The following is a 27074-nucleotide window of genomic DNA, read 5'->3' on the forward strand; positions in this document are numbered from 1 at the left end:
CTGCTTTGAAACCTAACTGCTGAGCTAACGTTTCACAGTTGTACAGACTTTTGGGATGAAAGAATTTCCTGTCCTATCTAGTCAGGCATTTAGGAGGTTCTGAAAGAAATACTGTAGTATAAAGGGACAGGAGAAGGAGCAGTAGTAGGAGAAAGTCTCCCAAAACACTGAAATGTAAAAGAAATGAAAGTTAAATATAGCTTTGCCAGACTGCGTCTGTTTTTGCTGTCAGCTGATAATTTGTCACATACACTCCCTAATACTGCATTGAATACTCATTTGTGCTTATCCGCAATGAAAAGACTCATTAACAAACTAAGTGGTTTCCAGTAATTTACCCAATTAAAAAGCTGACTGATTGGAAGTGGGTGAGAGACTGCTACAGAAACAGTTCATGTTATTTTAAATAAACTTCGCTTCCACAGCAAACAATACTATCAAAAAACCTCTTGTACCATTTTAGTAACCAAAACATAAAAGGGGAACCTGAGAGCTGCCGCTGTTATAAACCAGCTGCATACTTGATAGAAACAACTCTTGATACCAGACAAACGAAGCACAGGTTAATGTTCAACCTACATTACAGGATATGAATTAGAGCCACTTGTTTAACCAAGCTTTCAGATGTTTCTGACATTGACTGTGACAGTAGTTGAACATCTTTTTGTAAACATAGAGTGCACAGCCCCTGCAAATGGTGCCTCATAAAGCAACACGAGTGCCAAGAAAATATATAACTCACTTTGGAAACCCATAAACATCTGCAAATATTAACTTCTACCAGGGGATAACTGCCCTCCTATCTCTGCTTCTTATAATCCATCAGTTCTGTTATAGCACTTACCCGTAGAAGCAGCAATTCGTCCTTTCCCCTCCCGTTCTGTTTCTATCAGCCGGAGCCCTCTTTCCACATAGCTCTGGAAGAACTGCGAGGAGTTTTTCAGGAAGGGCTCAATGTCTGCATCAGAGTATTTCTTTTTGTATTCATAGAGCTCTGCTAGACCCTGGGAGGGAAGAGTTCCTGTGCGTTACTACAACTGCTGCATCCACCATTCTAATGTATCATGCTTTCTGCCTTGCAGGAAGGGAGCACTTACCTCCTTTGTGTTCTCCTTGGAGCCAATCTTCTTAAATATTTCTGCCAAAATATCATTCACTTTGGCCTTTGAAGCCTTTTCCTCCTAAATAAAGGAAATCAAAGGACGCTTGTAAAACAAAGTGAATAAAATGAGAGGAAATTAGACAGAACTACAATGTCCTCAGACCTGCTAGCTGGATACAGAGCTTTGAAGATGAAGAAAACCTGGAAGCAGTTAAGAGTTTTACCTAACCACCATTTACACAGAATGAGAGCAAGAATATCATTAAGCTCTAGGACTCCTGAAAAGTCAGTGTTTAAAGCCTGTTTTGGGTATGGTTAGCTTTTAGTAGATCAAATGCAGTATCAGGCAGCATAAAACCTATGCTGCACACCTGAATATCCTGGAGAATACTTCATCCTGGGATATGCATGGAACATTCAGGTAATAACAAAGACACGCTGCAAGTTGCCAAAGCAGCCATAAACGAAAGCAAAACTAGAAGAACGTTTCCAACATTAGCTGGATGCCAGAAAGGCAATTACTAGTTCATATTTCACAATCACAAAAACCTTAACCTGCCTTACATTCCCCCTCCCTACCAACATATTTCATTACTTACTATGCGAGAAGCTCCCTTTTCTGTATCCTTATCAGCTTTGTTTCCACTCTGGTCCATGGAGTGTTTCACTACTCTACACAAGTGAGCCTCCAGCTCAGACTCATTTTTGTTGTCTATCATTGTTAAATGATCCAAGATCTAAAATGAGAAAAAAGGGAATAATTTAAGGAAGAACAGAAGGAAAACCTTTAGAGACTGCATAAGAATCCAGTTCAAAAGTAGACAGACTAGTGACTGCTCTGACCTTGGGCCCTTTTAACTTGCACAGAGTGTGAAGCAGAGTCTTCAGTGTCCTTATAGGAAACTCACTCTTACATTGCTTCAGCTTCTCTTTGGGGAAGACCTTCATGAAGATGTGGATATCCAGTAGAATCCGATCCAGGTTGATACTATTAATGGTTTCCGGAAGCAAACGCACCATTCTCCACAGACACTGGAACAAGAGAGTGAATTAAAGTGAGACAACTCAAGGAAGAAGTATTTAACTATATAAAGAGATTGTACAAAACTATCTTCGAGCCATTTCACTCCGCTACTACATTCAGGCACACACCATACTTGTCTGCTCAACCTACATTTGTATTAGTATGTGCTTTCTCTTTGTAACTAGCTGGACATACCCAGATCCTTCTTCAGAGCTGATGTATAAAAGTAATGCTGACTTCTCTACCAGTATATGAAGACCGAATGCTTTGCATGAAGAAATTTCAGCAGATAATGCATATATGCTATGTACAGTCACACACGCACATATTTCTTCTTTAGGTTTAACCTCACTAAGAACACCTAAGTTGTCTTTAAAAGATGCCAGTTACAAAAGGGTGTTGTACTATAAAACAAGATCATACCCATGCCTTGAATGCAGACATTTGCATGTTTTCTCTGCCTATCCTTAGCAATAGCATAATACAAGCTGGCTCCAGCCTGGGACTGTTTGAATCCATGGTACAGTGCTGTGCTTAAGCAAATAAGCCCACCAGGTGACCACACACCTCTGTATGGAGTTTGTATTAGTACACACGAGCTTTTATAAGCTACTAGCAGGTGTAAAGCTCCCCTCCTGGCATACATGACATCACTATATGCAACATCTAATTGTAAGATTATAAGAGTTCAGAAATATTTCAAGTTATGGTCACCAATTTCTTTATTTTAATACGTATCTGTTGTTTCAGCCAAGCTAATTCACATAAATCACCTAACTTCAAAACCTCTACTACAGGCTCACCTTCATGACAAGCTCTGAAAACTTAGGAGAGCTGGCTGTTGCTAGCAGGCTGTCTTGGAGCAAAACCAGCAGAGCACTAGAAAGAATAAATTTATAATAGTTACAAAGGTAAAAGTGCTATGCACAGAAAGATGCCATTTCCCCCCACCCGACCCCAGAATACGACAGCAGAGACTGGGGTTAGTCATGGTGTGAATGAGCTCTTTATCATTCTAGAACACTACAAGAGTTAAGAGGCAGTCTGCTGAATTACAAAGCATACAGAATCATCCTAAGCTGGTTCGCTTAGCCTGCCTCCAGCTGTGCAGATTGTGCAGTCATATTCTGATCACCACTGGTGGTAATTCTTCATTAACTGGCTGAACTATTCTAGACATCATTCTTTGCCTACAGAATGGCTAACAAAAACTTTACCATTCAGGGAACACACAAGAATGGGTGAAGAGAAGCAGTAATCACCCAATTTTTATTACATACCTCAAGATGTTGGTCTGGTCAGACTTCTCCAGGACTTTCACTACCAGTAGGTTGACTGATCGGATGACCTGCTCACCCTCCTCAAGGTCTTCAAGCCGAGAATCCAGCATTAATGTAATAAGACCATGCATTAGATCCTTCAGCACACCAGTGGAGGCTTCTCGAGCGAGACTCTCGATCTGAAATAGCTACAAATTGAAGAAAATATTAGGAGCTTTTCCTGCTTTAATACAGCCATTCCTTTAAACTACACTGTCAAACCATTTGACACCCCCTTTGTCCCCTAAAGTATACAGCTCAGCACTCAAGGTGTAAGGAATATTAGAGCTTAATATTAAAGTGTGACGGGTTAAGAGTGGCTGTATTGTGTATAAGCAAACAGACCTTCTTCCCTTCCCCACTCCCTCTTCACCTTAACGCTTAGGTCAAAGCCTTACCGAGATCATGCTCCCAATAATACAGCTGTAAAGTTTGACTATCTCATCTTTGTCAAGCTTCTCATCTGCCATATGCGTGTTGTAGATTAGCCGAAGCTGCATGAACGTAGCTATTAGGAATTGGTCAATGTGGCCAGACATTGCTTCTGCTTTGTCTTCCTGTCTGAGAACCTCATCAATCTAAGATTTAAAAACAAAATATCCAAGTCAACAGAATGCAAACAGTGCAAAATAAGTCTTTCTTTAAATCACAGTTATCTATAGAAAGTCTCTGACAACTCCATTTGACAAGGCACTTTTATTCTAAGCTTTCACCTAAAATCCATAGCCAGACTTCTATTGCTAATCCCATTACAACCAATTAATGATCTTTTAGAGAATTCCAATCCTATCTCATACGCAAATGAAAACAAAATGTTGCAGGATGAATTCTGGAATTAACAGCTTTATGAAATCTCCTGGATAGAATACTTCTAAGAAGTTAAAGCTATCCTAGAAAAGTATAAAAGCTATGAGGCAAGACAAATCGTTTGCTCAGGATCCACAAAACAGTTAGCATTTAATAGTCAAGTCTCACTGAAATAACTGGCTTTTTCATTTTTTTTCCTTAATGCTTGTGTGTTAACAGCCTATTCTACATCATCCACGTGGAATTTCTATTGCTAAAGCGAGTCAGATGGCCCCTGTGCACTTAGTTTTGTCATCAGGGAGTTCTGAGCAGAGTCCATGTCACCCGACACGATTGCTCCACCACAGTGCAACTCATCACCCTCGCAGATGGTTTAGTACACTGTGATCAGTTGCTATTTTACTTCACTTACCTGTGCCAGAGCCTGGATGCTTGTATTTATATCACCACTAGCTACTTGGGAAATGACAAAGTTGATAGTAGAAGCTGTGTTACTGTGCATGTCATCGAAGTGTGGGGATACAGCCCGGATCCTAAACAGTTGAAGAAAAGAGGATTCATTACTCTCTGGAGGGATGGCTCCAATTCACATTAAACTTCTATATTTCAATATTGGTTTAGAGATAAAAGTATTTCATTCTTCACAGAGGATACTCAAGGAGGAATAATTTAACATGTCTATTGCACTACTTGTTAAAGACACCGATGCTGTATTTACAAATGCAAGATCCTTTCACTATACAAACGCAAGATCCTTTCACTATACAAACGCATAAGGAGAACTCAAACTAGACTTACTTTGGCTCAGGAATCAAGACTGGCTCAAAGATGTCATCTAGTTTGTGCTGTACAAGTGCTGGCATCTCACATCTGACAGTACCATTGTCATTTTCAATCTCATCAAGATCCAGCTGAAACTCCCGTGGAACCGTATGTGCTGTCTCCGAATGCCCACCCATGTTGCGATTTTGGCTACAGAAACCAGGAGAGAGGTGTTTATTACATACACACAAGAGGCAAGGGCACTAGCGTCCCTGTTAGCCCTAAATCTCTCTGAATAGCATAGATTCTGGACTTCTGATTTCACTCAAACCCTCTAACATAGCCCCCTTTGCCCTTCCTCTTGCCATTAGTAAAACAAGGTTTTGTAGGCCAGATGAGCAACTGCTAGTTACTTGGCCTTCCTAGTTTCTCTTATAACCCATCACAAGACCTCCTGCATCTGTGTTAGGTGTGCACTGGTTCATTCTGAGAGATACTATTTTAGATTACTAGGGTAGGTATCAATGGAATATAGTGCTCAAAAGTGGTTTTTTCTTTTTAAATGATGGATAGGACGCATATGCAACCTTGCAAGCTCATCTGAACTTGGGACTCTCAGCAGCCCACATGACTTGTGCTGCATAGTAGGTTTTTCCTCAATGAAATACTCCAATACGTAGTTCTCAACAGGAACTTTCATTCTAAGACAGTGAGCAGCGGCAAGGAATACAGTTTGAGCTTTTTATATCTGGTACTGTTGCCACAGGCTCTACAGTTCACACATGCTCACCCAGTTCTGTGCTTTATGTCTGTCCTGACAATTTAAAACCAGGGTTCAATCAATACCAAGTTTAATGTAGCACAGCAAATTCTCACAGTATTCCTAAACAGTTAGTTTAACATGGAAGTGCCACGTCTGCCTGCAGTTTGGTCTATAGCCACCTTTGACAGAAACACATGGTTTTGGTTTAAGTCAGAGACCTATAAATAATGTAGAACTGGCCACTGTAAACCTGTCACGGTCAGGAAGGGATGACTAGCATAGAAATGGAATGATAGAAGAGCCTTGCTACCAAGGAGTTCGTGGGCAGTACTTACATCCTATAAGTGCGATACATAATTCTGTCCATGGAGAAGCAGTGAAAAAAGGCACAAGACCATTTAGAAAGATTTCAAGACAGACAAGACAAAAAAAATTTCAGACATTTTGTTTCTTATATTATTTGGCCAATTTCCACAACATGCAAAGATGATGACACAAGAACTGAAAGAACATCGCCAGACATGAGAGTAGCACATACACTATGCAGGCTGCAGACCACGATGTATCAATACATACTTGAGTTTGGAGGACATGTCCTCAGCTGGTCCCTTCCGCAGCATGCTGGCATTAGTGCTGATGTTTTGAGCACGTAGAGGTTTCTCCTCTGCCTGTCTCACTGGAGCAGCCGATGGTCTCTTGGCTGAACGTTTTATTCTCTCTTCCAGCATGCTCATGTCTTTCTCAGAAAGCTACAACACACAATGCTTTCACTCAACTTGAGTTGCATAGGTTTTAGATGTCTGGGTCACCTACAGGAGGTATACCACTTATAACTGCAGACTGAAGATCTCTAATACTGAAGGTAGGAGCTGCGAGTTCCACCATCTAGCAGCAAACTAATAGGGCCATTCTGGACTGCCAGATGCTACCTCAAGGAGCTGATTAACCTGTATTGACAAGCTGTAACAATGAATGCAGCTATTTCTAGCCCACATAATTTCCAAGAAAAAAAATACTCTTCAAGCTACAGTGCTATCATGTGTTTATAATAGTTGCTTGCATTGTTGCAAAACCTAAACAAAGAAACCCCCCCCAACCTTTCTATATCCCTATTTGAGCCCAAGCAATGCTTTAACACTATGGACCCAGCCACAGAAGCCCAAGTCCTTCTAATAACTGACCTATTCTATGTACTCCTAATTTGAACTGAACACAAAGACGGCCAATTACACATTCAAACTCATGCAGCAAGACAAATCATTTATCTGCCTTACAGAACCAAGGGTTACTAGTAACTGCATTTGAACAAAGCCAGCCATAACAATTCTGTGGGAAGCACTCTCCAAGATCCCTATGATTTGGAAACTGTCTTGAAAAGCAATACATTTTAAGAGTGGATGGACCATGCTGAAGCTCAGAAAGCCGTAGTTAGAAAGAGCTGAATAGTTCAGGTGCTACGATTCTTTCTTTAACCTTGAAAATTGAAAAGCAAATGGATTATGCATTACTAAGGAGGGGACAGACTGCTCTCTGAACAATAGTTAAAGTAAGATAGGAAGCTAAAATGTTAATGAAAATGCAACATTAATTCTCATGGGGATGGCTGCCAGAGAAAATGGGTCAATGAAATCCAACATTTCAGGAAGTTGGAAAGAAAAAGGGGAAAAAAACCCAAACCCAACAACACAAGAAGTCATACAGGCATTAATGTATCTATCACACTCCAATCAGTTTCAGTACTGCTAGAAACATTGAGAGCTCAAATGCAGAGAAGAGAACAGGAAAAAATGGCCTAGCAGCCCTTAATTCAGGTTAGAACTCAGTATACATAATGTTATGCAAGGTAAACTGTAGACGCAGCCAAATAGCTTGCCACTGCTGGAGACCAGAAAGTGAGTTTTGCCACCTTAAACTTTCACTCTACTTTAGATGACACGGCCAAGTATGATTTCCAGAGAACAAAGCAGCAGTAAAATCCAAAGCAACACAGTACTGACACAGACCTTTAGCATCACAGTGCAGGAAGATAAAGCAAACAAGCTAAACTTACCAAACTTCAACCGCAAAGTAACTGGTGGAGATGAGCATAAAAGAGCCAAGTACTCAACAGAGCCCAAGTAACTGCCTTATTTGACCAAGTTAGTTATCCATACAACTGACTATAAAGCAAGTGCTCAACACCAACAGCAAGATGTTACACAACCAACCACAAGCAAAACAGTGCTAATTCCCTCCAAAAGTATAAGGACTTGAAAAATAACAAATATAAGATTATGTCCAGTTACACTCACATTTCCAATGAGCTTGAACACTTGGTCACCATGAACGTTGTAGACAGTCACGATGGTGTTCAGTGCAGCATTACGCACAGTGTTGTCCCTATCACCAATATGAGTCGCCATTTCTTTTAAGGCTTTCCCTGGAGTTGGCTGGCATACATTCATGCCATAAGATTCAACCAGACATCCAAGCTCTTCCAGGCATTCTGGAATAAGAAAATTACATGCGCACTTTCAAGTATAAAGCTGCTGGGAAAAGAACCCTCCCAGTTTTTGTGTCGCTTGCACAACTTGAACATTTGTAGAGAAGCATCAACCATGGTGTTGATGACAGATGTACTCCAGATGACTTATGCAGTGAATAGTAAACTAATGGTTCAGACTACTTTACATAGGTAGCATCTCAAAGCTGTCAGTCATCTCTCTACCTTTCAAATATTTCCCATTACCACATGAGCAACATTACAGTTAACTTCACATGTAGGTGAAGTTGTGACAGCTGGTAAGCTTGCAATGCTCCATTCAGTATGTAATTACCTTTCTGGTTATACCAGGATAAGATATTTTCAAGGTGACTAAGAAGTTGTTTGAGCTATAGACACCAAATAATTTCTATAATGAAAGTAAGATATACAGTGTAAAGACATTTATTTCTGAAGTCTTTATCAGATTAACTGATTCCCTCAGCCACCTGGACAATACTACTGTCACCGTTCAACCCAATACTGTTTCACTAGGATAACAAGCCTACTCAAGGGAGACTACCTTAATGCTGAATTGCTCATCTTTGGAAGGTACAAAGACACCCAAAAGCAAGATGATATACTCTGTAATTGCCCAGTTCCCACCTGCACGCTGTTTTGAGTTTTTGGATTTTGTCCCCTCCATGATGAAAGTGAACATCTTGCTGGCTGGATAGATGAGACACATCCTGTTCAGGATGGCACGGACATCCCTGCGGATAACATCTTTCGGTTCTCCTACCTAAAAAAAAGTGGGAAAATCAAAAAAAGGGGAAAAATTAGTCTCATGATACTACACATTTGCCCAAATAACGCGAGGAAAGGCAGAATTATTCTCAATGCAAAAGTCCTCTAAAACAGCTTTTAAAAGCAAATATGCAATGTAGAATCAGAGAATCATTTAGGTTGGAAAAGACCCTTAGGAGGAAGTGTAACTTTTAACCTAACACTACCAAGTTCACTACTAAACCAGGTCCCCAAGTGCCACATCTACAAGTTGTTTAAATACTCCTAAGGACAGTGATTCAACCACTTTCTTGTGCAGCCTGTTCCAATGCTTGACAACCCTTTTGGTGAGAAACTTTTTCCTAACATCCAACCAAAAACCTCCTCGGTACAAGCTGAGGCCATTTCCTCCCATCCTACTCACTTGTTACTTGGCAGATTGACACCCACATCACTATAACCTCCTTCCAGGTAGTAATAGAGCAATAAAGTCTCCCCTGACCCTCATTTTTTTCCAGGATAAACAACTCCGGTTCCTTCAGCCATTCCTCGTAAGACTTGTTTCTCTAGACTCTTCACCAGCATTGTTGCCTTTCTTTGGACCCACTCCAGACCAAAGTGTCTTTCTTGTAGTGAGCAGCCCAGAACTGAACGTAGTATTTAAGGTATGGCCTCACCAAATACAATGTACCAAATAAAGGGGGATGATTGTTTCCCTGGCCCTGCTGGTTAGACTATTTCTGATACAGGCCAGGATGCAGTTGGCCTTGGCTTCCTGGGCACAAGCTAGCTCCTGACCAGCACCCCCAGGTCCTTTCCCACCAGGCAGCTTTCCAGCTGCTCTTCCACAAGCCTGTAGTGTTGCATGGGGCTGTTGTGACCCAAGTGTGGGACCTGGCACTTTGCCTTGTTAAACCTCACACAGCTGGCTTCAGCCCATCAGTCCAGCCTGTCCCGATTCCTCTACAGATCATTCCTACCCTGCAGCACATTAACACTGCTGCACAGCTTGGTGCCATCTGCAAACTTACTGAGGGTGCATTTGATCCCCTCATCCAGATCATCAATAAACAGAATTGGCCCTAATATTGAGCCCTCAGGAACACCACTTGTGACCAGCTGCCAACTGGTTTTAACTCCCTTCCCAATGTATTTAACATTCTACATCATGTGATGGTATCCTGCTATATTCCTCGTGAAAAATAAGGTTAGTTTCTGTACAGTAAACTGTACCTTTAGGATAAGATATGGGATGAAGGAGGATGCTTCATTCTCAGTAAGGTGATACTCCTCTTGACTCAGCAAATTGAAAAGCAGCTTAAGGTATTCAAGTGCTTTCATCAAAACGCTTGTGTTGGTATCAAAGAACCTCAGGGTAAGCCATTTTAATATCAGATCCAGGCAGCTGATGACTCCATCTTTTTCATTTTCCAAGTGCTTGAAGAAAATACAACCAAAACAAAATAGGAGGTTGTGCAGAAGGAAACACACTATTCAACAAAAGAACAGAAGAAGGAAGTGCTATGCCTGATGTCTACATTTACTGGTTGATTCCTAGAGCTGTAAGTGCTCACTTTTAACTTACAGCTTTCTGAAAGTGTAAGAGAAGTCTCCAGTGGGGATGTTTTCCCTTCTCCCAAGAAACCATCATAATACAAATTTCTTCATTCTTCTGAAAATTATTTCTATTTAGGTTAAGGATTCAACTTCACAGAACAATGGCCCCTGGCTCCTCATGGTATTCCTGTCCAATTTTAATTGAAGCATGACCTTTCATAGAAGAGATTAATTCTATACAACATCATCTACTACCACAGACCCAAAACTCACCTCAATCATAACAGCCAGTGCTTTGTTGTGGTGCTGAAAGTCTGCATGAAACATTTCATCCTGTAGCCATTTAGCCACACAACTGGACATCTGAGTTTTTAGCTGGTCAATATATTCATCACGGGGAGTAGTGAAATTCCACTTTAACACCTGTAAAAGGCAGCATTTGGAACTTAAAGCAAGCAATACTTACTCTTCTTGAAAGAACCTACAAATTGTATCCCTTTCAATTCTGCTTTAGAATATATTTTCAAACTCTTCTCATTATCAAGTAATAGGAAAAAGTCAGTGGCGTTTGCTCACCTTGGCTTACATGGAAGCTTTTCTCTACTTAGAACAGTTATCTTTAGGCCATTTTCTTAGTTTTTAACAATTAAAGTGGCTGTTTTCAAGCTATAAATATACCTATTTGCTACAGCAAGTTACAAATAACATGCATGCTTTAAGTAAGAGAATTTCCCTACAAAAAGCAAGCTTGGCAAGTGGGGTTGTTCAAAATAAGTACATTAAAACATTTACAATATATACTAGCAGTCCAAAATTAGTGAACAGTTTTCAGGTAAAACCTTGATGATGCTTCACAACTGAAGACCATCTCTTGAAAGTTGTAAAGAGACCTTTGGCTTTTTATGAGATTGCATAAATGCACAAAAATTGTGAACCAGAAGAGAAACACCACAGTAAACCAGGTGTTGACCTGTGAAAGTCAACTAAAGAACTAGGTAGTCAATACAAGGGATGGCTATACAGACTAGCACTGTCATGCCATAGCATGTTTAATTGTAAATTAAAAAGCAGAATGTGATAAAATTACTCCTTCAAAACTTGTGAATACATTCAGGTTTTTCTCACCTTCAGACCTTTCTCATCTTTCATCCTCTGTTCCTTCCCATTTGGGACTATGATGAAAATAGGACCTGATTTATCATCATCTTCCTTCAAAGTAGGCTTGCTTAGCACTTTCTTCCCCTGTACACCCTGAAAAAAGCAAGGCATTAACAGGCAACACAAGACACATGCCTCAGCCCCAGCACTTGCAAGCATTAGATACCAGCCAAACTCATGCTGCCTATGTGTACAAGTGCAGCCCATTGTACAAGAGCCAGAGAGAAGCTGGAAGAATAAAGTTGACTAGGATTTTAGAAGTATGTGCTCAGCTGCTGTGGAAGCAATACCCATGACAGTGTGTGCAGTAGTACCCTGTGAAATAGGACACACCACTCTCAACCAGTGCACTACTCACCCACCCACATCCCTAAAACCCAGTGTGGTACCTGTTTGATAGATCTGCTCTTTGTCAGACTGGTACTGCCTTTGCTGAAACTTGTATTAGCTTTGGACAGGCTGGTATTGCCCTTGGACATACTGCTACTAACACCTGACTGCTGTAAATAAGCCACAGAAAAGGCTTTGTTGTTAGACAGCTGTTTACCATTCCAAACCTTTCCATGTGTTCACAGCAAAGGAATTAACTATAGCATTAGAGCTTTGACTTCATATAATCAACTTAGACAAATCTACAACATCCTTCAAGATTTGTTCCATTCATTCCTGCCATGAATCTGGACCTACATCAAATACTCTTGCTGCAGCATTACCACAGAGAATGGAGGCAATGGGACCGTATTTGGGGTTTTTTAGTTATACGCATAGGACAAACTTGAAAATTAATAGCAAAAATACCAATAACACAAACCAGAAAAAACACTAACCACAAATTCAAGTTAACCAGTTGAGATTATGATGCTTTTAAGCATCTTCCTTCCCTTTTTGCACTGATGACTAGGAATGTTTTATCCTTCATACTGTAAAGGAGAGATTATTTTCTCTTGATACAGAGGTTCAAAATTACTGTTCAAAGTGTAACACTGGAACCGCAATGGTAAGAATGAATCCTCAACAGCATGAAATCAAGGGGGGCAAGCAGATTTAGAATAGACTCAGCTGCTCACAAGACTGTATTTTTGACAACACAGACTCTATGGCAACACTTGTCATTTCAGAACTCAGATAAGCATAAAGATTCTCAGTAAAAGCAGTCCCTAGCAAGGGCTGTACTCTTACCTGCAACACATTAATGAATTACAGATATTCACTTCACAGAACTGATTTTATAAGCAAAAGAAATTAACATACCTTAGCTTTGGAGGAAGCTCCTCCTGCTTTTGCTCTTTTGGGATCAGGTTTTGATTCTGCAGAACTGGACCCTGAATCTTCAGCCAATGCTGGAAAAACAAGACCCATTTCAAATAAGCAACAAGACCATTTTAGGTCAGCACAGTTTTTCATTCTTAGAACACAGAAGATATGCAAACTGTATCCATGAACAGTTTATAACATAAATGTCTGAGGATTTTAGACACATGAAAAGTTCCTCAAATTCCATGTTCGCATGTAAAGTTCTAATAATTAAGATGTTAGCAGATTTATTACCAAAATGATTTAAAATGCACACACATACACTGTCCTGGGGGATGTGTGTGTATCTAATGCCTAGAGCTGTGTTTATACCCGTTTGAGCAGGCAAGTTAGCCCCACCAGAGATAAGGCAGGATTGCTTCTTCAAATCATCTGTCCCTCAATCCTGCTATCCTGGTACCCTCTTTTGCATCAGCACCGGCATTCTGGTAGTCCCACAGTGAATGTTTTAAATGTTATGTTAAAATCAGATTATTACAGAAAAAGGAAAAAAACAAACCAAGCCTCAAGCCCTTTAGTCCATGGGTTTTAGTTTCAATACCAAGCTGATATTTCCAAAGAGCAGCTGACAGATGGTTGTGTGGAAAGTAAAAACCCTCCTACACTGGAAGCTGACTCAACTGCAAGTAAGACCAGAACTGCAGACAGCACTCACTAGGTTACACAGCTATTTGTAACCATAACTATGCCGAATTCATAACTATGTTGAATTATCCTAAGTATGTTTCTTCCTCTGGCATGCCACACCAAAAAGCTTCAAAACCCACCCTGTTCTCAGTCACGTCCCAGAATGCAAGAGCAGTTACCTGATGCAGGTTGGAATTTGGCTGGAGCTGTACCCCCTGCCCCTCTGCAAGATGCCTTAGCAGGAGCAGCTGGTTTGGCTGGCATGTTGGCTTTGGCTTTCTCAAGCATGGCCAGTACCTGGTCTTTGGAAGTTGGCTAGAGAACAACAGGAGGAGAAAAACAAAGTGATGAATTTGCAAAGGTTAGCGAGAGTGATTACTAATACATAGAAGAGAACATGCCATAGACAAGAAACACTGAAGTAGTGTGACACAAGCTATTTTCTGTTTAGCATCTTCCAGGACCTTTAATGTTAATGTACCAATGTTTTCAGATATTTCTGTTCCAAGAAACCATTAAGATCCATTAAGTCTCTTCTGCAAGACCTATGGGAAACAGATGAACCAGCAACCAGTTCTAGCTGAGCAGTCCTACAACATTAATGCAATCCCCCAACAGTGATTCAGTACTCAAGGGTTCATAAAACACACCAAATTGCTAAAAACCACCTTAAAGCACGTGTTCAAAGGTATAGAGTTGATCAGTAACTGGTAAGAAAGCTACCTGCAGATAGGCATTTTGGGAAAAGCAGAATGAATAAATGTCAAACTCCTGAAGTGACAAACCTGGGGTTGTGGCAGCAGTCTTTCTAAAGCAAAGAAAGCTCCAACTCACAGCCTCCTGCCACTATTTTTAGTCCCCCTCACTGAAAATAATCAATGCAGACAAGCTTACATGACTCAAGACAGTGTATCATTAGACTGTGAATGTGACTTAATATCTACTCATCCAAGGTCACATTATTTAATCTTAGTGACAGAAATACCTTCAGCTTGCTCGTGGCTTTTGCCATCTTCTCAAAGCCAAGGTGCATCATGAAGAAAGGCAGGGCATCCTGAGCTTTTTTACGCACGTCCCCATTTCGATCTTCGAGGCAGGAATAGAGGTGAGGCACACACAAGAGTAGATCAGAAGGAACAGAGCGGAGGGTAGGCAACTTCTCAGCCAGCCAACCAAGAAGCTGAAAGGAAGTTTAAGTTTAAAAGCTTTGGAAGCAGCACTCCCAGTGTGCTGTTAGGCCACCAGAGCCTGAATAGTAGTCCTTCAGATAGCTTGAAGTAGGAAAAAAACCAAGTCCAACCTTTGTTCAGACAAATACTCTTAACCAACATCAACTTTCATGTCAGCAATGAAAGAAAATTAAAAATGAAGTACAATATGTCAATACACAGCTATCTTCAAATTTGGAGCCTGGTCTCTTAAGGCTGCACAGACTGTTTCTTCCTTTTGAAAAGCACATCAGAATTCCAGCTGTACTTTATAAGCATCAAACATAGTAATGAAGACCAGAACTGGAGGCATTAATATGTGGTTAATTTGAAGGAAAACACCCTAGCTCTTGAAATATTCATCAAAACAGATGAAAGTTTCATTTCAGAGGCATTGGGAACTGCATGACAGCTACCATGCAGGAAGAAAGCTTGTAATTAGCATTGAGGTCTAAAATTTATGTCAGTATGAGGACACAGCCACCTGTTCACTCATATAATGGCAGCATCGTGTCACTTCAGCCTGCATAGATAAACACGGTCCATAGCAAGTAAGGTTTTCATTAGACACACGTAAGTTTATGTAACAGAAGCCTACCTCTTGTCTTAGGAAAGGATTTTCCTTTTTGAGCTCCTCAGACAGGTCTTCCCCTTCCAACCACTCTTTCATGCCAGTTTGTTCAGCCCACGCATTCACAGTTGCCAGTGCAGCAGCACGAACGTTATTCTGCAGCAAGAACAAGGTTTAAGAAGAATAATCCTAAAGAGGGGTCAGAAGATTACAACAGAAGAGGCAATAGTTTCACATCCTTCCCACAAAAAGCAAAAGCTTCTACATTACAGGCTTTGAAATCTGTTTTTATTCACTGCCTGAGAGGTCTACAGTTCAGAAGAATTTAGTTTTAATGATGGTACCAGCTGCAGAAATCACCAAATTTAGCATTTATACTTACCTATCATTATTTATAATAGGCAAGTTTAATAAAGAGGGACAAAGCATATCTTAACAAGCACTTCATTTCTGCTGCCAGTCATTGGTAAGAATTTTGAGAATCTCCTCTCAACCAGGCTCAAGACTACAGTTAAGTGATTTATGTAGTGCTTAAAATAGACTTAGCACATTCATAAACGAAGGCAAGTGGGTTATGAAGTCTTATTAGGGCACTCTTATTTAAGACACACACAAGCAAAAAGTCAAGTCAGGAGCAGGGGTGCCCCCTCTAACTCCTATTAATTTCCATCTTTAGTGGGTTTTTTCCCCCCCTCAAGGAAAATTTGGAACAACAGCCTTTTTTGACATTATGGGAAGTCACATAGAATACTTAATACTGGTTGGACTTGATGATCTTAAAGGTCTTCTCCAAGCAAGCTGATTCTATGATTAATAACCACAGTTCTTCAAAATATTATTAGTACAGATATGACTCCATACATATGATTCTCTCCTGTGGGCTGAATTTCTGAGGCAAGCTGATCATGCAACACAGACTCACTTTGCTTTAATATGGATTAATTCTAAAGGCAAAGGGAACATCCAGGCATGTCTAAACAAGAAGCAGCCTCCTTGCCCAATTGCTTCAAATAGCTCTTTCCCATGGTCCTAAGCTTTGATTTTGACACAACATCTTGACAAGCTCAACAATGATATTATACTAACTTCAGTGGCAGTTGTGAGTGTCCTGTTTCTACCTACAGGCCTCCCACACAGTGACAAACACAAGAATGTACACTGGAATCCATGCTGATATGCTAAAAGAACAGAAGTTCCACAAGCAACTTGCAAACCTGATTAGCATCTAACGCAGTATATTTAGAAGTACGCATAAAATCACCACATTTCATTTAAAAGCTGAATTATGCCACAGACTGGGTTTATTTACAAGCAGGAGAATACATCTCAAGCAGAATATAGTTCAGACAGACATTTGTATTTGGGTCGTAAGTTGTCATTTAGGCAAGAACCTTTCAAAGACATTTTTAAGACTCCAAAGAAGTTTTAACTACCATCCACATCCACCTCTGAAAAAGTGAGTCCAAACAGCAATAGTTATTCTCAAGCATAGCTCAGTGAGTGGCAAAAAGCAAAGTGAACTTGTCGAGTTCCTACCTTACTGTCTCCTAGGACTGTAATGACAGGAATGCCCAGATTTTTCACATGCTGTTTGATATTGGGGCCCATTGCTGTTGCCAGCTGCTGAAGAATGCTCAGGGTTTGTTGCACCTGCACAGAAACAAAAAGGCTTTGACTAAAATACTCCAGAACTCCAAGTTATATGGGGAAAAAGTAACACTGCTCTATAGGTAGGCTTTTACTTTAGAATGCCTGCTCAATGGTATCTATGCCACACTTCAAACTCACCACACAAGGAGATATTCTATTTAGATAGTTCTAAATTATTTCTATATTCTAAATAAAATAAAATTTAACTAAGAATATCTTCAAACAAGGGACACCTTTGTCACAAGCAGAGCAATTATTTAAGCTTGTTTGGTTTGGTATTTTTTAGGCCTTTTAACACAAAGCAAAGACAAAGGCAAGTATTTTATAAATAGGCAGATATATAATGATCAAGAAAGACACAGTTCATTGTTTTCCAGCTGTTGATTTCATGACATTGTAATAGAGTGAGCAATAAGCAAGATTTAGAAGTCATGAATAGTTTGTTTTAAGCTCTAAGCTGGAAACAGCTGAAATAGGATTTTGAATAACATACCAAGATTTTATTGGAGTCATTGAGACGACCCTTTAAAGCAGCTGGAAGTTCTCCTATGTTTGGTTGTATGAACTTAGCATCATTTATTATGCTTGTCACTTCATCTAGACCTTCCTTTCTGATCTTCCAGTTCTTGTCCCCAATCTTAGACACCAATTCATCTGTGATCTTCTCGCTGTAAGAGAAAAAAGGTAAAAAGCCCGTTTTCTTACTTTTAGTGTCTTGTAGTGTTGTAGTGCTTTAACACTACAGATCTCTGCTGAGAAACTGTTTATAAACAAGGACTTTTGAATTGCAATGGAAGTATGTCTTCAGTTTGTAGAAACCAAACTTACCCAATATCTGTTCTTGGCAAGAGATCCACAACATCATTCCCAACATCCTCCTGTTCCTCCTCCTCAGCATCGTCCCCACCTCCTGCCACACTATTCCTGGAAATCCCACGAGTTGGGGCTGGTGCTGTCTGCCCTTGCATCTGCAAGCAACACAAATCAGAAACAGTTGTTTTACAGTATTTGACATTAAAAATGAAAACACTTGCATGATATGAATGCGCTGTCAGGGCAACAGACTTTTAAACATTCTGCTGTTCAAACAAAACCAGAAACTTGAAGTTTGCCATGAGAAAAGTGACCATTGGCATAGCCAGACATAGTGAGTTTGCAGCTGCTTTGGTGAGATGTCTTAAGAAATCTGGTTTACTTATAAAGACACAGGTTAGAGCACAATATTACTACAGATCACAGCTACTGAAGTTTCCAAGTTGTTTTAGTGATACTTAGTAGTAAGAGAGCTACACATTGTACCTTTTCAAATTCTGCATCTATCTGGGAGAGAAGAGCTGGCTTCTCATCCTCAAAGAACATTCGCAAAGGAGGTCCCACATAAAGATACATGACTCCCAGCAGGGTAATGGCAGAAGTCCTTACAGCCTGCAAGAGAGGATAAAAGCATTCAGTCTTCAAATTCAGGACTGATAATAATTCAGGTTCAAAATTCTAAATGTACTCACTGGGTTAGTAGCAGCAAGAGCTGTCTTCACGTTACTGATGAAAGCTTTGACATTCAGTCTGTAGGAAAAAGATATCTCCCATAAGTAAAACACACAGAAAGCACCATAAAGAACGAGATCGTAAGTTAAAGAGAACAATGTGTTGAGAACAGGTTCATACAACTAACCTACAAGCAGAAGATAGGCACTTAAGTAATATCACAGGTACCATGCAGATGGTTGCTATATAAACAGCTACTGAAAAAGGTCAATTTGGAGATAAGCCTAGTACAAAAATCAATTCAATAAATATAATTTATATCAAAGAATGCTATAATGACAACAGGAAAATGTCTGTAAAATACAGTGATCCACCTAGGTTCCAGGTGTATTCACACAGAACAGGAACAGCAGCCATGCAGTACCAGAGCTCCTTGCCCAGCACACTCCTATAGTATATAAAGTAACAAAAATGCTTTTCAGAGAAGGCTGAGTAATGAGTAAAGCGCCTCACAGTAATAGCACCTTACACATTTAAAGCTAGAAGAGCACTCAACAGAGCTAGAGTAAGGAACAAGAGTTCAGCTGTACTTGCAGCCACCCCTCCTCTTCAGGCCAGTTCTACAGAGAACAAATTCTTAGTCCTAGCTTAGAAACATTTTCATTCAAGTTTCTCTTAGTTTACTTGAAAGACATACCCAGAAAAGCCAAACTCCTTAATGGCATTTGAAAGCCAGTTCAAGGTTTCTGACTGGTTTTTAGGATTCTTTTGAGAGAAAGCTGTAGCCACAACCTGTAACAGAAGACAGTTCAGTAAATTTTCACTGACAAACCAGGTAACAAAGCATGGTAGCAAAGGAGTGAAGATGCCTGCAAAAAAACACAGGACATTGCAAGTAAACAGAAGCAGACAAGGAAAAACATGTGTCACTGTAGCAGAATACAACTGCAAGTGAAGCTAAACAGAAATTCCTGTAGTACTTCAAGGCAGCCAGAGATATACCTTCATTATGGATGTGTGCCTGTTTTGGCAGTATTTCAGCCAAATACTTATTTACTACTTGTTACTTCCTCTTTTGGAAGAACTTGTATTTATCTTCTGCCTTAGGAGGTATCTTGAGAGCAAACCAATCGCTTCCAGGCAATAGACAAAAATCAAAGATTTAGGATTTACTACTCAGACTGAAAGAACACCCCACATATTTCTGGCTTTATTTACCGGAATGATACCTTTGCTGCTCACTCACCTGCTCAGCAGTCCATGGCAACTGACATGCCTCTGCTATTGCTGTCATGGCTTCTTTTGCATTACTCCCACATTTCACATCACCGACCTTGTCTACAAGACCATCCAGCACAACCTGGGCTGAAGTTTTGGAGAAGTTTCCTTTCTGTGCAATCAATGCAACTATATGCAGTTTCATCTGCATCACCTGGAATGACCATAACGGCAAGGAAGTTAGTAATGCCTTTGTGTATGTTACACCAAGTTTTTTCTTCTATGTATTTATAGATATAAAATTTTTTTTCTTCTATGTATTTATAGATATATAAAAAATAAATATATGTATTGTGCATACACACACACAGACATTTGTTTATCCACACAAATGTATATATACACTTGAAAACAGAACTGGATTCACACAAACAACATTTATGTACACAAATACATATTTTTATACACACACCTGTACATTTATGGTTTTGTGTGATTACACAAATTGTGTCTATACACACAAATACATGTATGTATAGATATATACATATACAATCAATAATACTGGGCAGCCATTATCTATATTAGAACTTAGATATACAGATACATATAGCTGCACACCTGTACAGACATACATCTACACCTAGCTATCTTCAAACGTTGTCTCAACTATGAGCAGAAATCAAATCTAATTTCAGAATTTATATTCTCATTGACTATAAATACAGCTGTGGTCAGGGTGCTGGGACTGTCATCACTGACATAATAAATGTACTTAAAGCCTTTTAGCTGGAAGCACAGCTTACATTAAGCACAAATACAGACCGTTAATTACTGAAGGATAATGCATTACCTGAAAATTTGTTTCCTTCCAGCCAGGTTTCTTGGCCAGCATTCTTACCAGTGCTTGGCAAGGCATTTCACTTCTCTCCATAAGCTCAACAGCCTAAAGGATAAACATGAAGTTAGCCAGTGGGTCACAAGTGATACAAAACCTAAAACACGAAGTTACCCCAACTGTCCTGTATTTTCTTAATACTGACCTAAGTTGCAGAAATACTCAGCAAAAGAACTGACCTGAAAAGCCTTACTGCAGGACCCTCTTTCACAAGGAGCCCATTTTGCAGGTAGTGAGATAAGGTTTGAACTATAGCATTCATACCACTATACTTTCTAGGTTCTTTAATAAGTCCGTAAAACCACTATTCACCATTCCAGCCCTGTGAACAGCACAAACTAAAAACCAAAGCAGCACAATAAAAAGAACATCCACCCCCCTCAAAAAAGCCTTATATTGTGCTCCCTTCACATTAGAATGCTGATTACATGACAAAGCCTGAATGTAATCTAAATTACTGTTTTACTTATTACTAGGCTTAGCCATTCCACTGAAACTTCCTTACATTTGAGCAAAGCTGGCTCCCGCAGCTGCACTTCAGCCAATCACCTTTTCCATTAATATATTAAAACTCAGTCACAATTATAATGGTGTAGCGGTACCAACTTATTTGTACATTGACAGTTGATGCCCCTTGTGAACTCTCAAAGGTCTTATGATGGATATCATGGGAAGAAAGCCAGGCTTCACACCGAGCAACACATGATACTTTTTTGTTTGTGACTACATGAAGCACTCGCTACCAGCTGAGAAGACTGCAGGTATTGTATCTTCAAACATCAGTTATGTGCCAAACAAATTTTCAGTAGCATAATCAATTGCTGCCTAATATGCAATCGGCAGGGACTTACTTGCAGCTGGTTTTGCCCAGTCACTGCAAAACATTCTGTTTAAACCTAGTTGTCTCCGAGACTAAGCTTTTGAGCTACTTGGTGTTTAAACAACCCCCATCATGCATTCTCAATCCACATACAAACATTTTTAATAAAGCATAACTATCTACATTAGAATAAAAGACTTACTTCATTGTTATGGAGTAAGAGCTAATTCAAACCATGCAAACCATTTGTCTTTTGCAAGTATTATTTAATCCATCTGAATTGCTGACATCACTACTCCCTTTCCCTACCTGCCTCTCTTCTTATCCACTGATACACACTTACCTTCTGAAACTCCTCCATGCAGGCAAGCCTCTCTTTCCAGTTACCACTGTCTAACTGCTGGATACAAGAAGCTGGAAGAACGGCAGCAGCTTTTTCTTCACATACTTCTATCTGCAGACAGATCAGAACAATGTCAGTACCCCACTGTATCCCTTCAGAGGGGGGCAGCAGCCTTAAGGACAGGTAATATACTGCAATGACTCTTGCATTGTGCTGTATTTAGAAAACGTGAGAGTTTGCTGTTGCAGGTTTAAATATTTTGTATGGCTCATATATCTAGTTTTTACATTACTTTAGGAAGTATATAGTTCATATATGAACTATAGTTTAACATACATAGATTCTACAGGAATTTAGGAAAATATGAATTTAAGAAGCTGCTAAATTGTACTGCAACAGAAAAGTAATCCCCAAAAAGCATGGTATGTTGTGCAGAGAGTAAACAATACTCAAGTAGCCACTACCTATTTATAGAATCAAGCAGAGGAAACCTAAAATGTGCAAGAACTCTGAATTCATAGCAATGAATCACTAGTTGATGAGGGTGGATGGGAGAAGACCCATCTTTTGCATCCATTTTAGCAAAATGAAGAATTAATGCTTTTTAGCATATGAAAAGTGATTAAAACTACCCTTGTTTCACAGGTGTCTACACCACATTCAGGAAGCACATAGTCATTTTCCACTGTATAACTCGCAATATAAACTGGATACATAATGGAAAGCATTAGTTCTAAGCAACACCCCAGAGGGAACTGACAGTCAAAACCTGCAGATAAATATGGCATAGCTCTAAACTTCGTTAGTGTCTGAGCTTATTTTACCTAGCTCCCTATCAAGAAGATAGGTAGATGCTCAATTATCATGCAGAAATCAATCATCTTCTTGAAGTATAACTTAATACAAACAGCATGGAATAAACTTGCATTAGCTCACTGAATTACTACTTCATCTGAAATTCAGATTTCAATGTAAACTCCAGAATACTGTATACTGAAGCAAATACCTTCAGGAAATCATGCATCCTAAAGCATTTATATTGTTACTTTTTTCATCTGTTCCTAGTTCAGGAACAACAGGACATACCCTTCTATATTAGCATAATTGTTTACTGTCTTAACACAGCCTGGTACCAACAGCAGCCTGAAGAACAACTGTACTTATTGGAACATAGTAAGCATCAATTTTACCAGTTAGGAATGCCATTTATTTCAATATAATTTTTGCCCTTGTCCTAACAAAAAGCTACCCAACTTCAGTGAAAGAATCTGTATCTGAATACCTGACCTGATTAACCGAAGCTTCTTAGAGAGAGGACTTTGTATCTCATAGAATTAGCAGAGTACTCACCGAGAGCTCTGCCTCAAATATTTCTTTGGTCTCAGGACCCTTCTTGCCTTTAGCCCCAGCACCAACCACACCTGCAGCACCTGCTGGTTTGCTTTTCTTGGGTGGGCCCCCAGACTAGAAAGGAAATAGACAAGTTAGCAAAGACCAAAGAGATGTCTAGCTCATCAGATACCAAAAGAACAGATGTTTTTCCTCACACTTCTACATTCTAATGTCAAAAAATACTTCTCTCTCTAGTACCATTACAGCTGCAAAGAAATAGTTTTCTGCTAGAGCTTATTGAATTCATATGCTGCTTTCAGACTGCTAGGTTTTATAAAGCACATATAGCACACAAGACAATGAAAGATGAAAAGGGAAAGAACGTATTTGTGAAGGTTCAGAAAGTAATTAAGTCATTTATATATTCTCCTATGGATACTGATTCAATATTAGGCTTGCAACTGGTATCTCTCTTCAGGGCTACCAGTATCAATAGATTCAGAAAATAAGATCCACTATTTACTTCCAGGATTCCCACCTGGAGAAGCAGGGCATTAGAGACCATCTACAGTGCTATTTAGGTAAATTCAAGAAAATGAAAATAATCATTTGAAAGAAACACAGGCTAACGTTTCTAATTATTTATGGTAACAAACTACAAACAACACCAAAGAGAATGCTCAACACTAGTAACCTTGCTAATTAAAATAAGAGACATTCGCTTCAGCCAAATACTACTATTGCCACAGAGCACACTAACATATCATCTACAGCTCCTCTGGGAGCTGGAGCTTCCTTTGGTCTCTCACTTATTTCCATATGAAAATCTGGTATTAAGACATAACAAGACAGTTTGTATCATTAAAAACTGAGATTTCATCCAGTATATATTCCTGGAAAGTCCCAGATTCTTTCTATTGTTGGGCTCACCTACAGAATGACAGCAATTCCTCAGAGAAAGGAGATGTTCAACAGGCCACCTTTGATCATTGATAAGTAACAGACAACTGTGATTGTCAGACAATCTCTTACCTTCACAGCAGGTGCTTTTTTCTGTGGTCCTGGTTTGGTTGCTGCATCTTTTGTTTCTTTATCTCCACCAGACCCTGAAAGAGCAGGGGTCTTTCCACTAACAGGCCTGCCTTCCTTTTTCTCAGCAGCTCCTCCTGTCTTTTTCCCATAAACCAGTTCTACTTTCTCAGCACATTCTTTAATCTGAGAGCAATTACAAAGAAAAAAGGGGGGGGGAGCAAAAAGCTATTTAGCTACCACCATTGGATGTACAACTGTCTTTCAACAGCAGTGTTTCAAACATCAAACTGTTCATGTTTTCTCCAGAGTAGTCATTTACTTAGTATTTGTTATCTTGTGTTTGTTACAGTAGTGATGTTAAACAGTCAATAGCATCAGCCATCATTGTGTTACTAGAATCATTTTCCTAATTAAAAATGAAGTGCATTTATACACACAGAAAGGACTGACAACTCCCCCAATACTTACAGATGATGTAAAGACTAATTCTTTGCAAGTTCTATTATAAAAATCATCATTCAGTCAACAAACCTGTCTGCACATGCAAAAGCATGAAAACTCTGTGGTTGGAAAGTAAGTCTTTAATACCAAATCCTGTCTAGTAATATAGAATTAGACCACATGGCTGTGCCTTAAAACCAGGCAGAGTTTCTTTTTTTCTCTTTTCAGGCAGAGAAAGAGTTCAAAACCAAGCAAAACCACACAGCCAACACCACCACCACCACCCAAAAGAAACCCCCAAAACAACACCCAAACCAAACCTCATAACCCACCTCATAGATAATACAGCCTTGGAACCAAAGAGATTCTTTACATAAGAATGAAAAGGTGCAATGTTTGTTAACAGACTAATGCATTTTAGGTAGCGGAAGTCAAGAGATTCTTGATAATCTCACAAGAAAGATTTTCAGATTCCCTGTAACATCAGTAATTTCAAAGTAAAGAAATTTTCAAAACCCTGTGCCCAAAGTCACCAGCTACAGCACCCTCTTTAGTCTTCTCTAGCCTAACATGCATCTTCAATGGATAATGGGAGCATTCGTCACAACATTTATGATAAACTTACCCGATCAAGCTTTAGTTTGTCTACATCTGCTAGAAAAGGATTCACAGCTTTCTCTCCAGCCACTTTCAAGGCAGTGCCTAATGCTTCAAACCCAGCATCTCTTACTTCAGGAGCAGAATCATTGATATGCTGCAGAGAAAGACAACTCTTATCATGTGACTTCAACTCATATCTAAACAGATTTACTTCAATTCATATCTAAACAGATTCTTAAAATCAAACTTCTGGATAAATACCCTCCCTTTTTTAAGGCAAATATCTACAGAATAATCCACTGCAGAAAAGCCTGGTTTTCATTTCTGTATTCCTATGTACTGATAAAATCTACTACTTCTCAGATACAGCCAGTTTCCCATCTTTGGATCTTTCACAGCATAAGAAAAGGGTGTCCATTCAAGCTTTAATACATACTGCCACGCTATTAAAGTTCACAAGGAGTTCAAAGCTCTGCAACCCTGTTTAAATCTTCATTTTTGAAGCCAGGGATACTTCCAATAACAAGGAAAGGGCTATTTGCAATGAGAAAAAAGTATTCATTTTATTGTTTACACTGATAAATGCTTTAAAGTAATGGCAGATGATGGTTCTTTTATTCATGGCAGAAGACACGCAGCATTCCAGCAACAGCTTGCTAGAGATGTCTGTAAGGAGTGGCACAGTACCCAGAAGTTTAATAGCTGCAAATTACTGCCTTAATCTATTATAATAACTGGGGAGCTTTCAGTTTCAGAGAAGCCAACTAAAAAGAGACTAAACTGTTCCTATGCATCTTGAGTTCGTCATCAGTCAAAAGTGACTGATGGCTACACAGCACACAAGAACTCTTTAGTCCTCGGATCACCGGAAAGGTCTTTCTTCCAGAATCCAATGTTTCACAGCAGTGCTTGAATCAATGACACAAGTACCAACTCCTCCTGCTTTACCTTGAGAAGTGCAGCACAGAAAGGTTTTAACAGGCTTTTTGGCAGAGTAGAAGGTGTGCAGTGGCGGAAGCTTCGAGCAATGAAGAGGGATGTTTGTTGCTTAATTGTTGGGTTTTTGTTGTCCATCACTGCCAACACATCTTCACTTATGTTCTGCAACGTGGTCTGCAGGGTTGGATAAAGATAATTTCAGTAAAGTAAGAAAAAACAAAAAACGGAGGCCAATTCTCAGACAATGGAGAAATGGGAATTGTCACTATTACTTACTGTAAGAAAGATTGCATCAATGGCCTCTTGCAGTGCCTGCACTACCTGAGGCTTCTTCTCTTTAAATTTCTCCAAGATTGTTGGAACAACCTATGGAAAAGGTAAAAAAAGTCAACCCACTCTTTACTAATATAACTGGGAAATCTGATAATCTGCTCCCTGGTATTTTGCAGAGAAATAAATGATGGAGACATCACTGCTGCACCATCCAGGAGTACACAACAGCAATATGAACTAGCTTATTCTAGCTGATGTCCAGTATTAGATTCATTCCAGCCAATCTATTAAAAACATAAATTTTTGAGCAATTTCATAGCCAAGCTAAACAAAAGGCAGATGTACAAGTTCACAGAATTCCAAATGAATACTCTGGTTCTACTGGTCTGGAACACAGAGCAATAAAGGAGAAATCAAACTGTAAAGATCCAAGAAGGTATATAAACTGTTCCCTCTCCCCCAGCTTCCTGACAGCACTCAGCATGGCTCACTAAGAAGCCCTCATTTGACCCTCATTTTGATGCAGCCCTGAGCTGGGATTGCAAAGTCCTACACATGGGTCAGGGCAATCCCAGGCACAGCTA

General features: G+C 39.6%; 1 protein-coding gene and 1 non-coding gene across 6 annotated transcripts in view; both read right to left on the reverse strand.

Moving 5' to 3' along the window:
• The window catches only part of CKAP5 (cytoskeleton associated protein 5), a 47928-nt gene that overhangs the window by 5093 nt on the left and 15761 nt on the right, over positions 1–27074 (reverse strand). The window contains exons 10-44 of one of the 5 annotated variants that reach the window (XM_057408793.1): positions 26494–26583; positions 26227–26391; positions 25304–25432; positions 24238–24420; positions 23224–23337; positions 21874–21984; positions 20666–20758; positions 19841–20026; positions 19292–19386; positions 18615–18672; positions 18409–18534; positions 17938–18077; positions 17603–17777; positions 16996–17109; positions 15487–15615; positions 14666–14860; positions 13860–13995; positions 12991–13079; positions 12129–12236; positions 11707–11832; positions 10855–11004; positions 10258–10461; positions 8905–9040; positions 8069–8262; positions 6354–6526; positions 6113–6136; positions 5051–5224; positions 4665–4785; positions 3844–4023; positions 3407–3594; positions 2930–3005; positions 1946–2134; positions 1702–1839; positions 1098–1181; positions 845–1004 (exon numbers count right to left, since the gene is read on the reverse strand). In XM_057408793.1, the coding sequence (XP_057264776.1) occupies positions 845–1004; positions 1098–1181; positions 1702–1839; positions 1946–2134; positions 2930–3005; positions 3407–3594; positions 3844–4023; positions 4665–4785; positions 5051–5224; positions 6113–6136; positions 6354–6526; positions 8069–8262; positions 8905–9040; positions 10258–10461; positions 10855–11004; positions 11707–11832; positions 12129–12236; positions 12991–13079; positions 13860–13995; positions 14666–14860; positions 15487–15615; positions 16996–17109; positions 17603–17777; positions 17938–18077; positions 18409–18534; positions 18615–18672; positions 19292–19386; positions 19841–20026; positions 20666–20758; positions 21874–21984; positions 23224–23337; positions 24238–24420; positions 25304–25432; positions 26227–26391; positions 26494–26583 (4753 nt within the window). Of the gene's footprint in view, positions 1–844; positions 1005–1097; positions 1182–1701; positions 1840–1945; positions 2135–2929; positions 3006–3406; positions 3595–3843; positions 4024–4664; positions 4786–5050; positions 5225–6112; positions 6137–6353; positions 6527–8068; positions 8263–8904; positions 9041–10257; positions 10462–10854; positions 11005–11706; positions 11833–12128; positions 12240–12990; positions 13080–13859; positions 13996–14665; positions 14861–15486; positions 15616–16995; positions 17110–17602; positions 17778–17937; positions 18078–18408; positions 18535–18614; positions 18673–19291; positions 19387–19840; positions 20027–20665; positions 20759–21873; positions 21985–23223; positions 23338–24237; positions 24421–25303; positions 25433–26226; positions 26392–26493; positions 26584–27074 lie in introns of all 5 variants that reach the window. The other 4 variants (XM_057408792.1, XM_057408795.1, XM_057408794.1 and 1 more) reach the window with 4 other exon arrangements.
• Positions 4510–4619, reverse strand: LOC130598926 (small nucleolar RNA SNORD67). Its single transcript, XR_008972116.1, has one exon. It is a non-coding gene; the product is annotated as a small nucleolar RNA SNORD67 (small nucleolar RNA).

This window comes from Pezoporus wallicus, unplaced genomic scaffold (assembly GCF_028554395.1).
Source record: "Pezoporus wallicus isolate ANWC-B61680 ecotype Strahan unplaced genomic scaffold, APGP_CSIRO_Pwel_v1 contig_6382, whole genome shotgun sequence".
In the NCBI taxonomy this organism is placed as follows: domain Eukaryota; kingdom Metazoa; phylum Chordata; class Aves; order Psittaciformes; family Psittacidae; genus Pezoporus; species Pezoporus wallicus.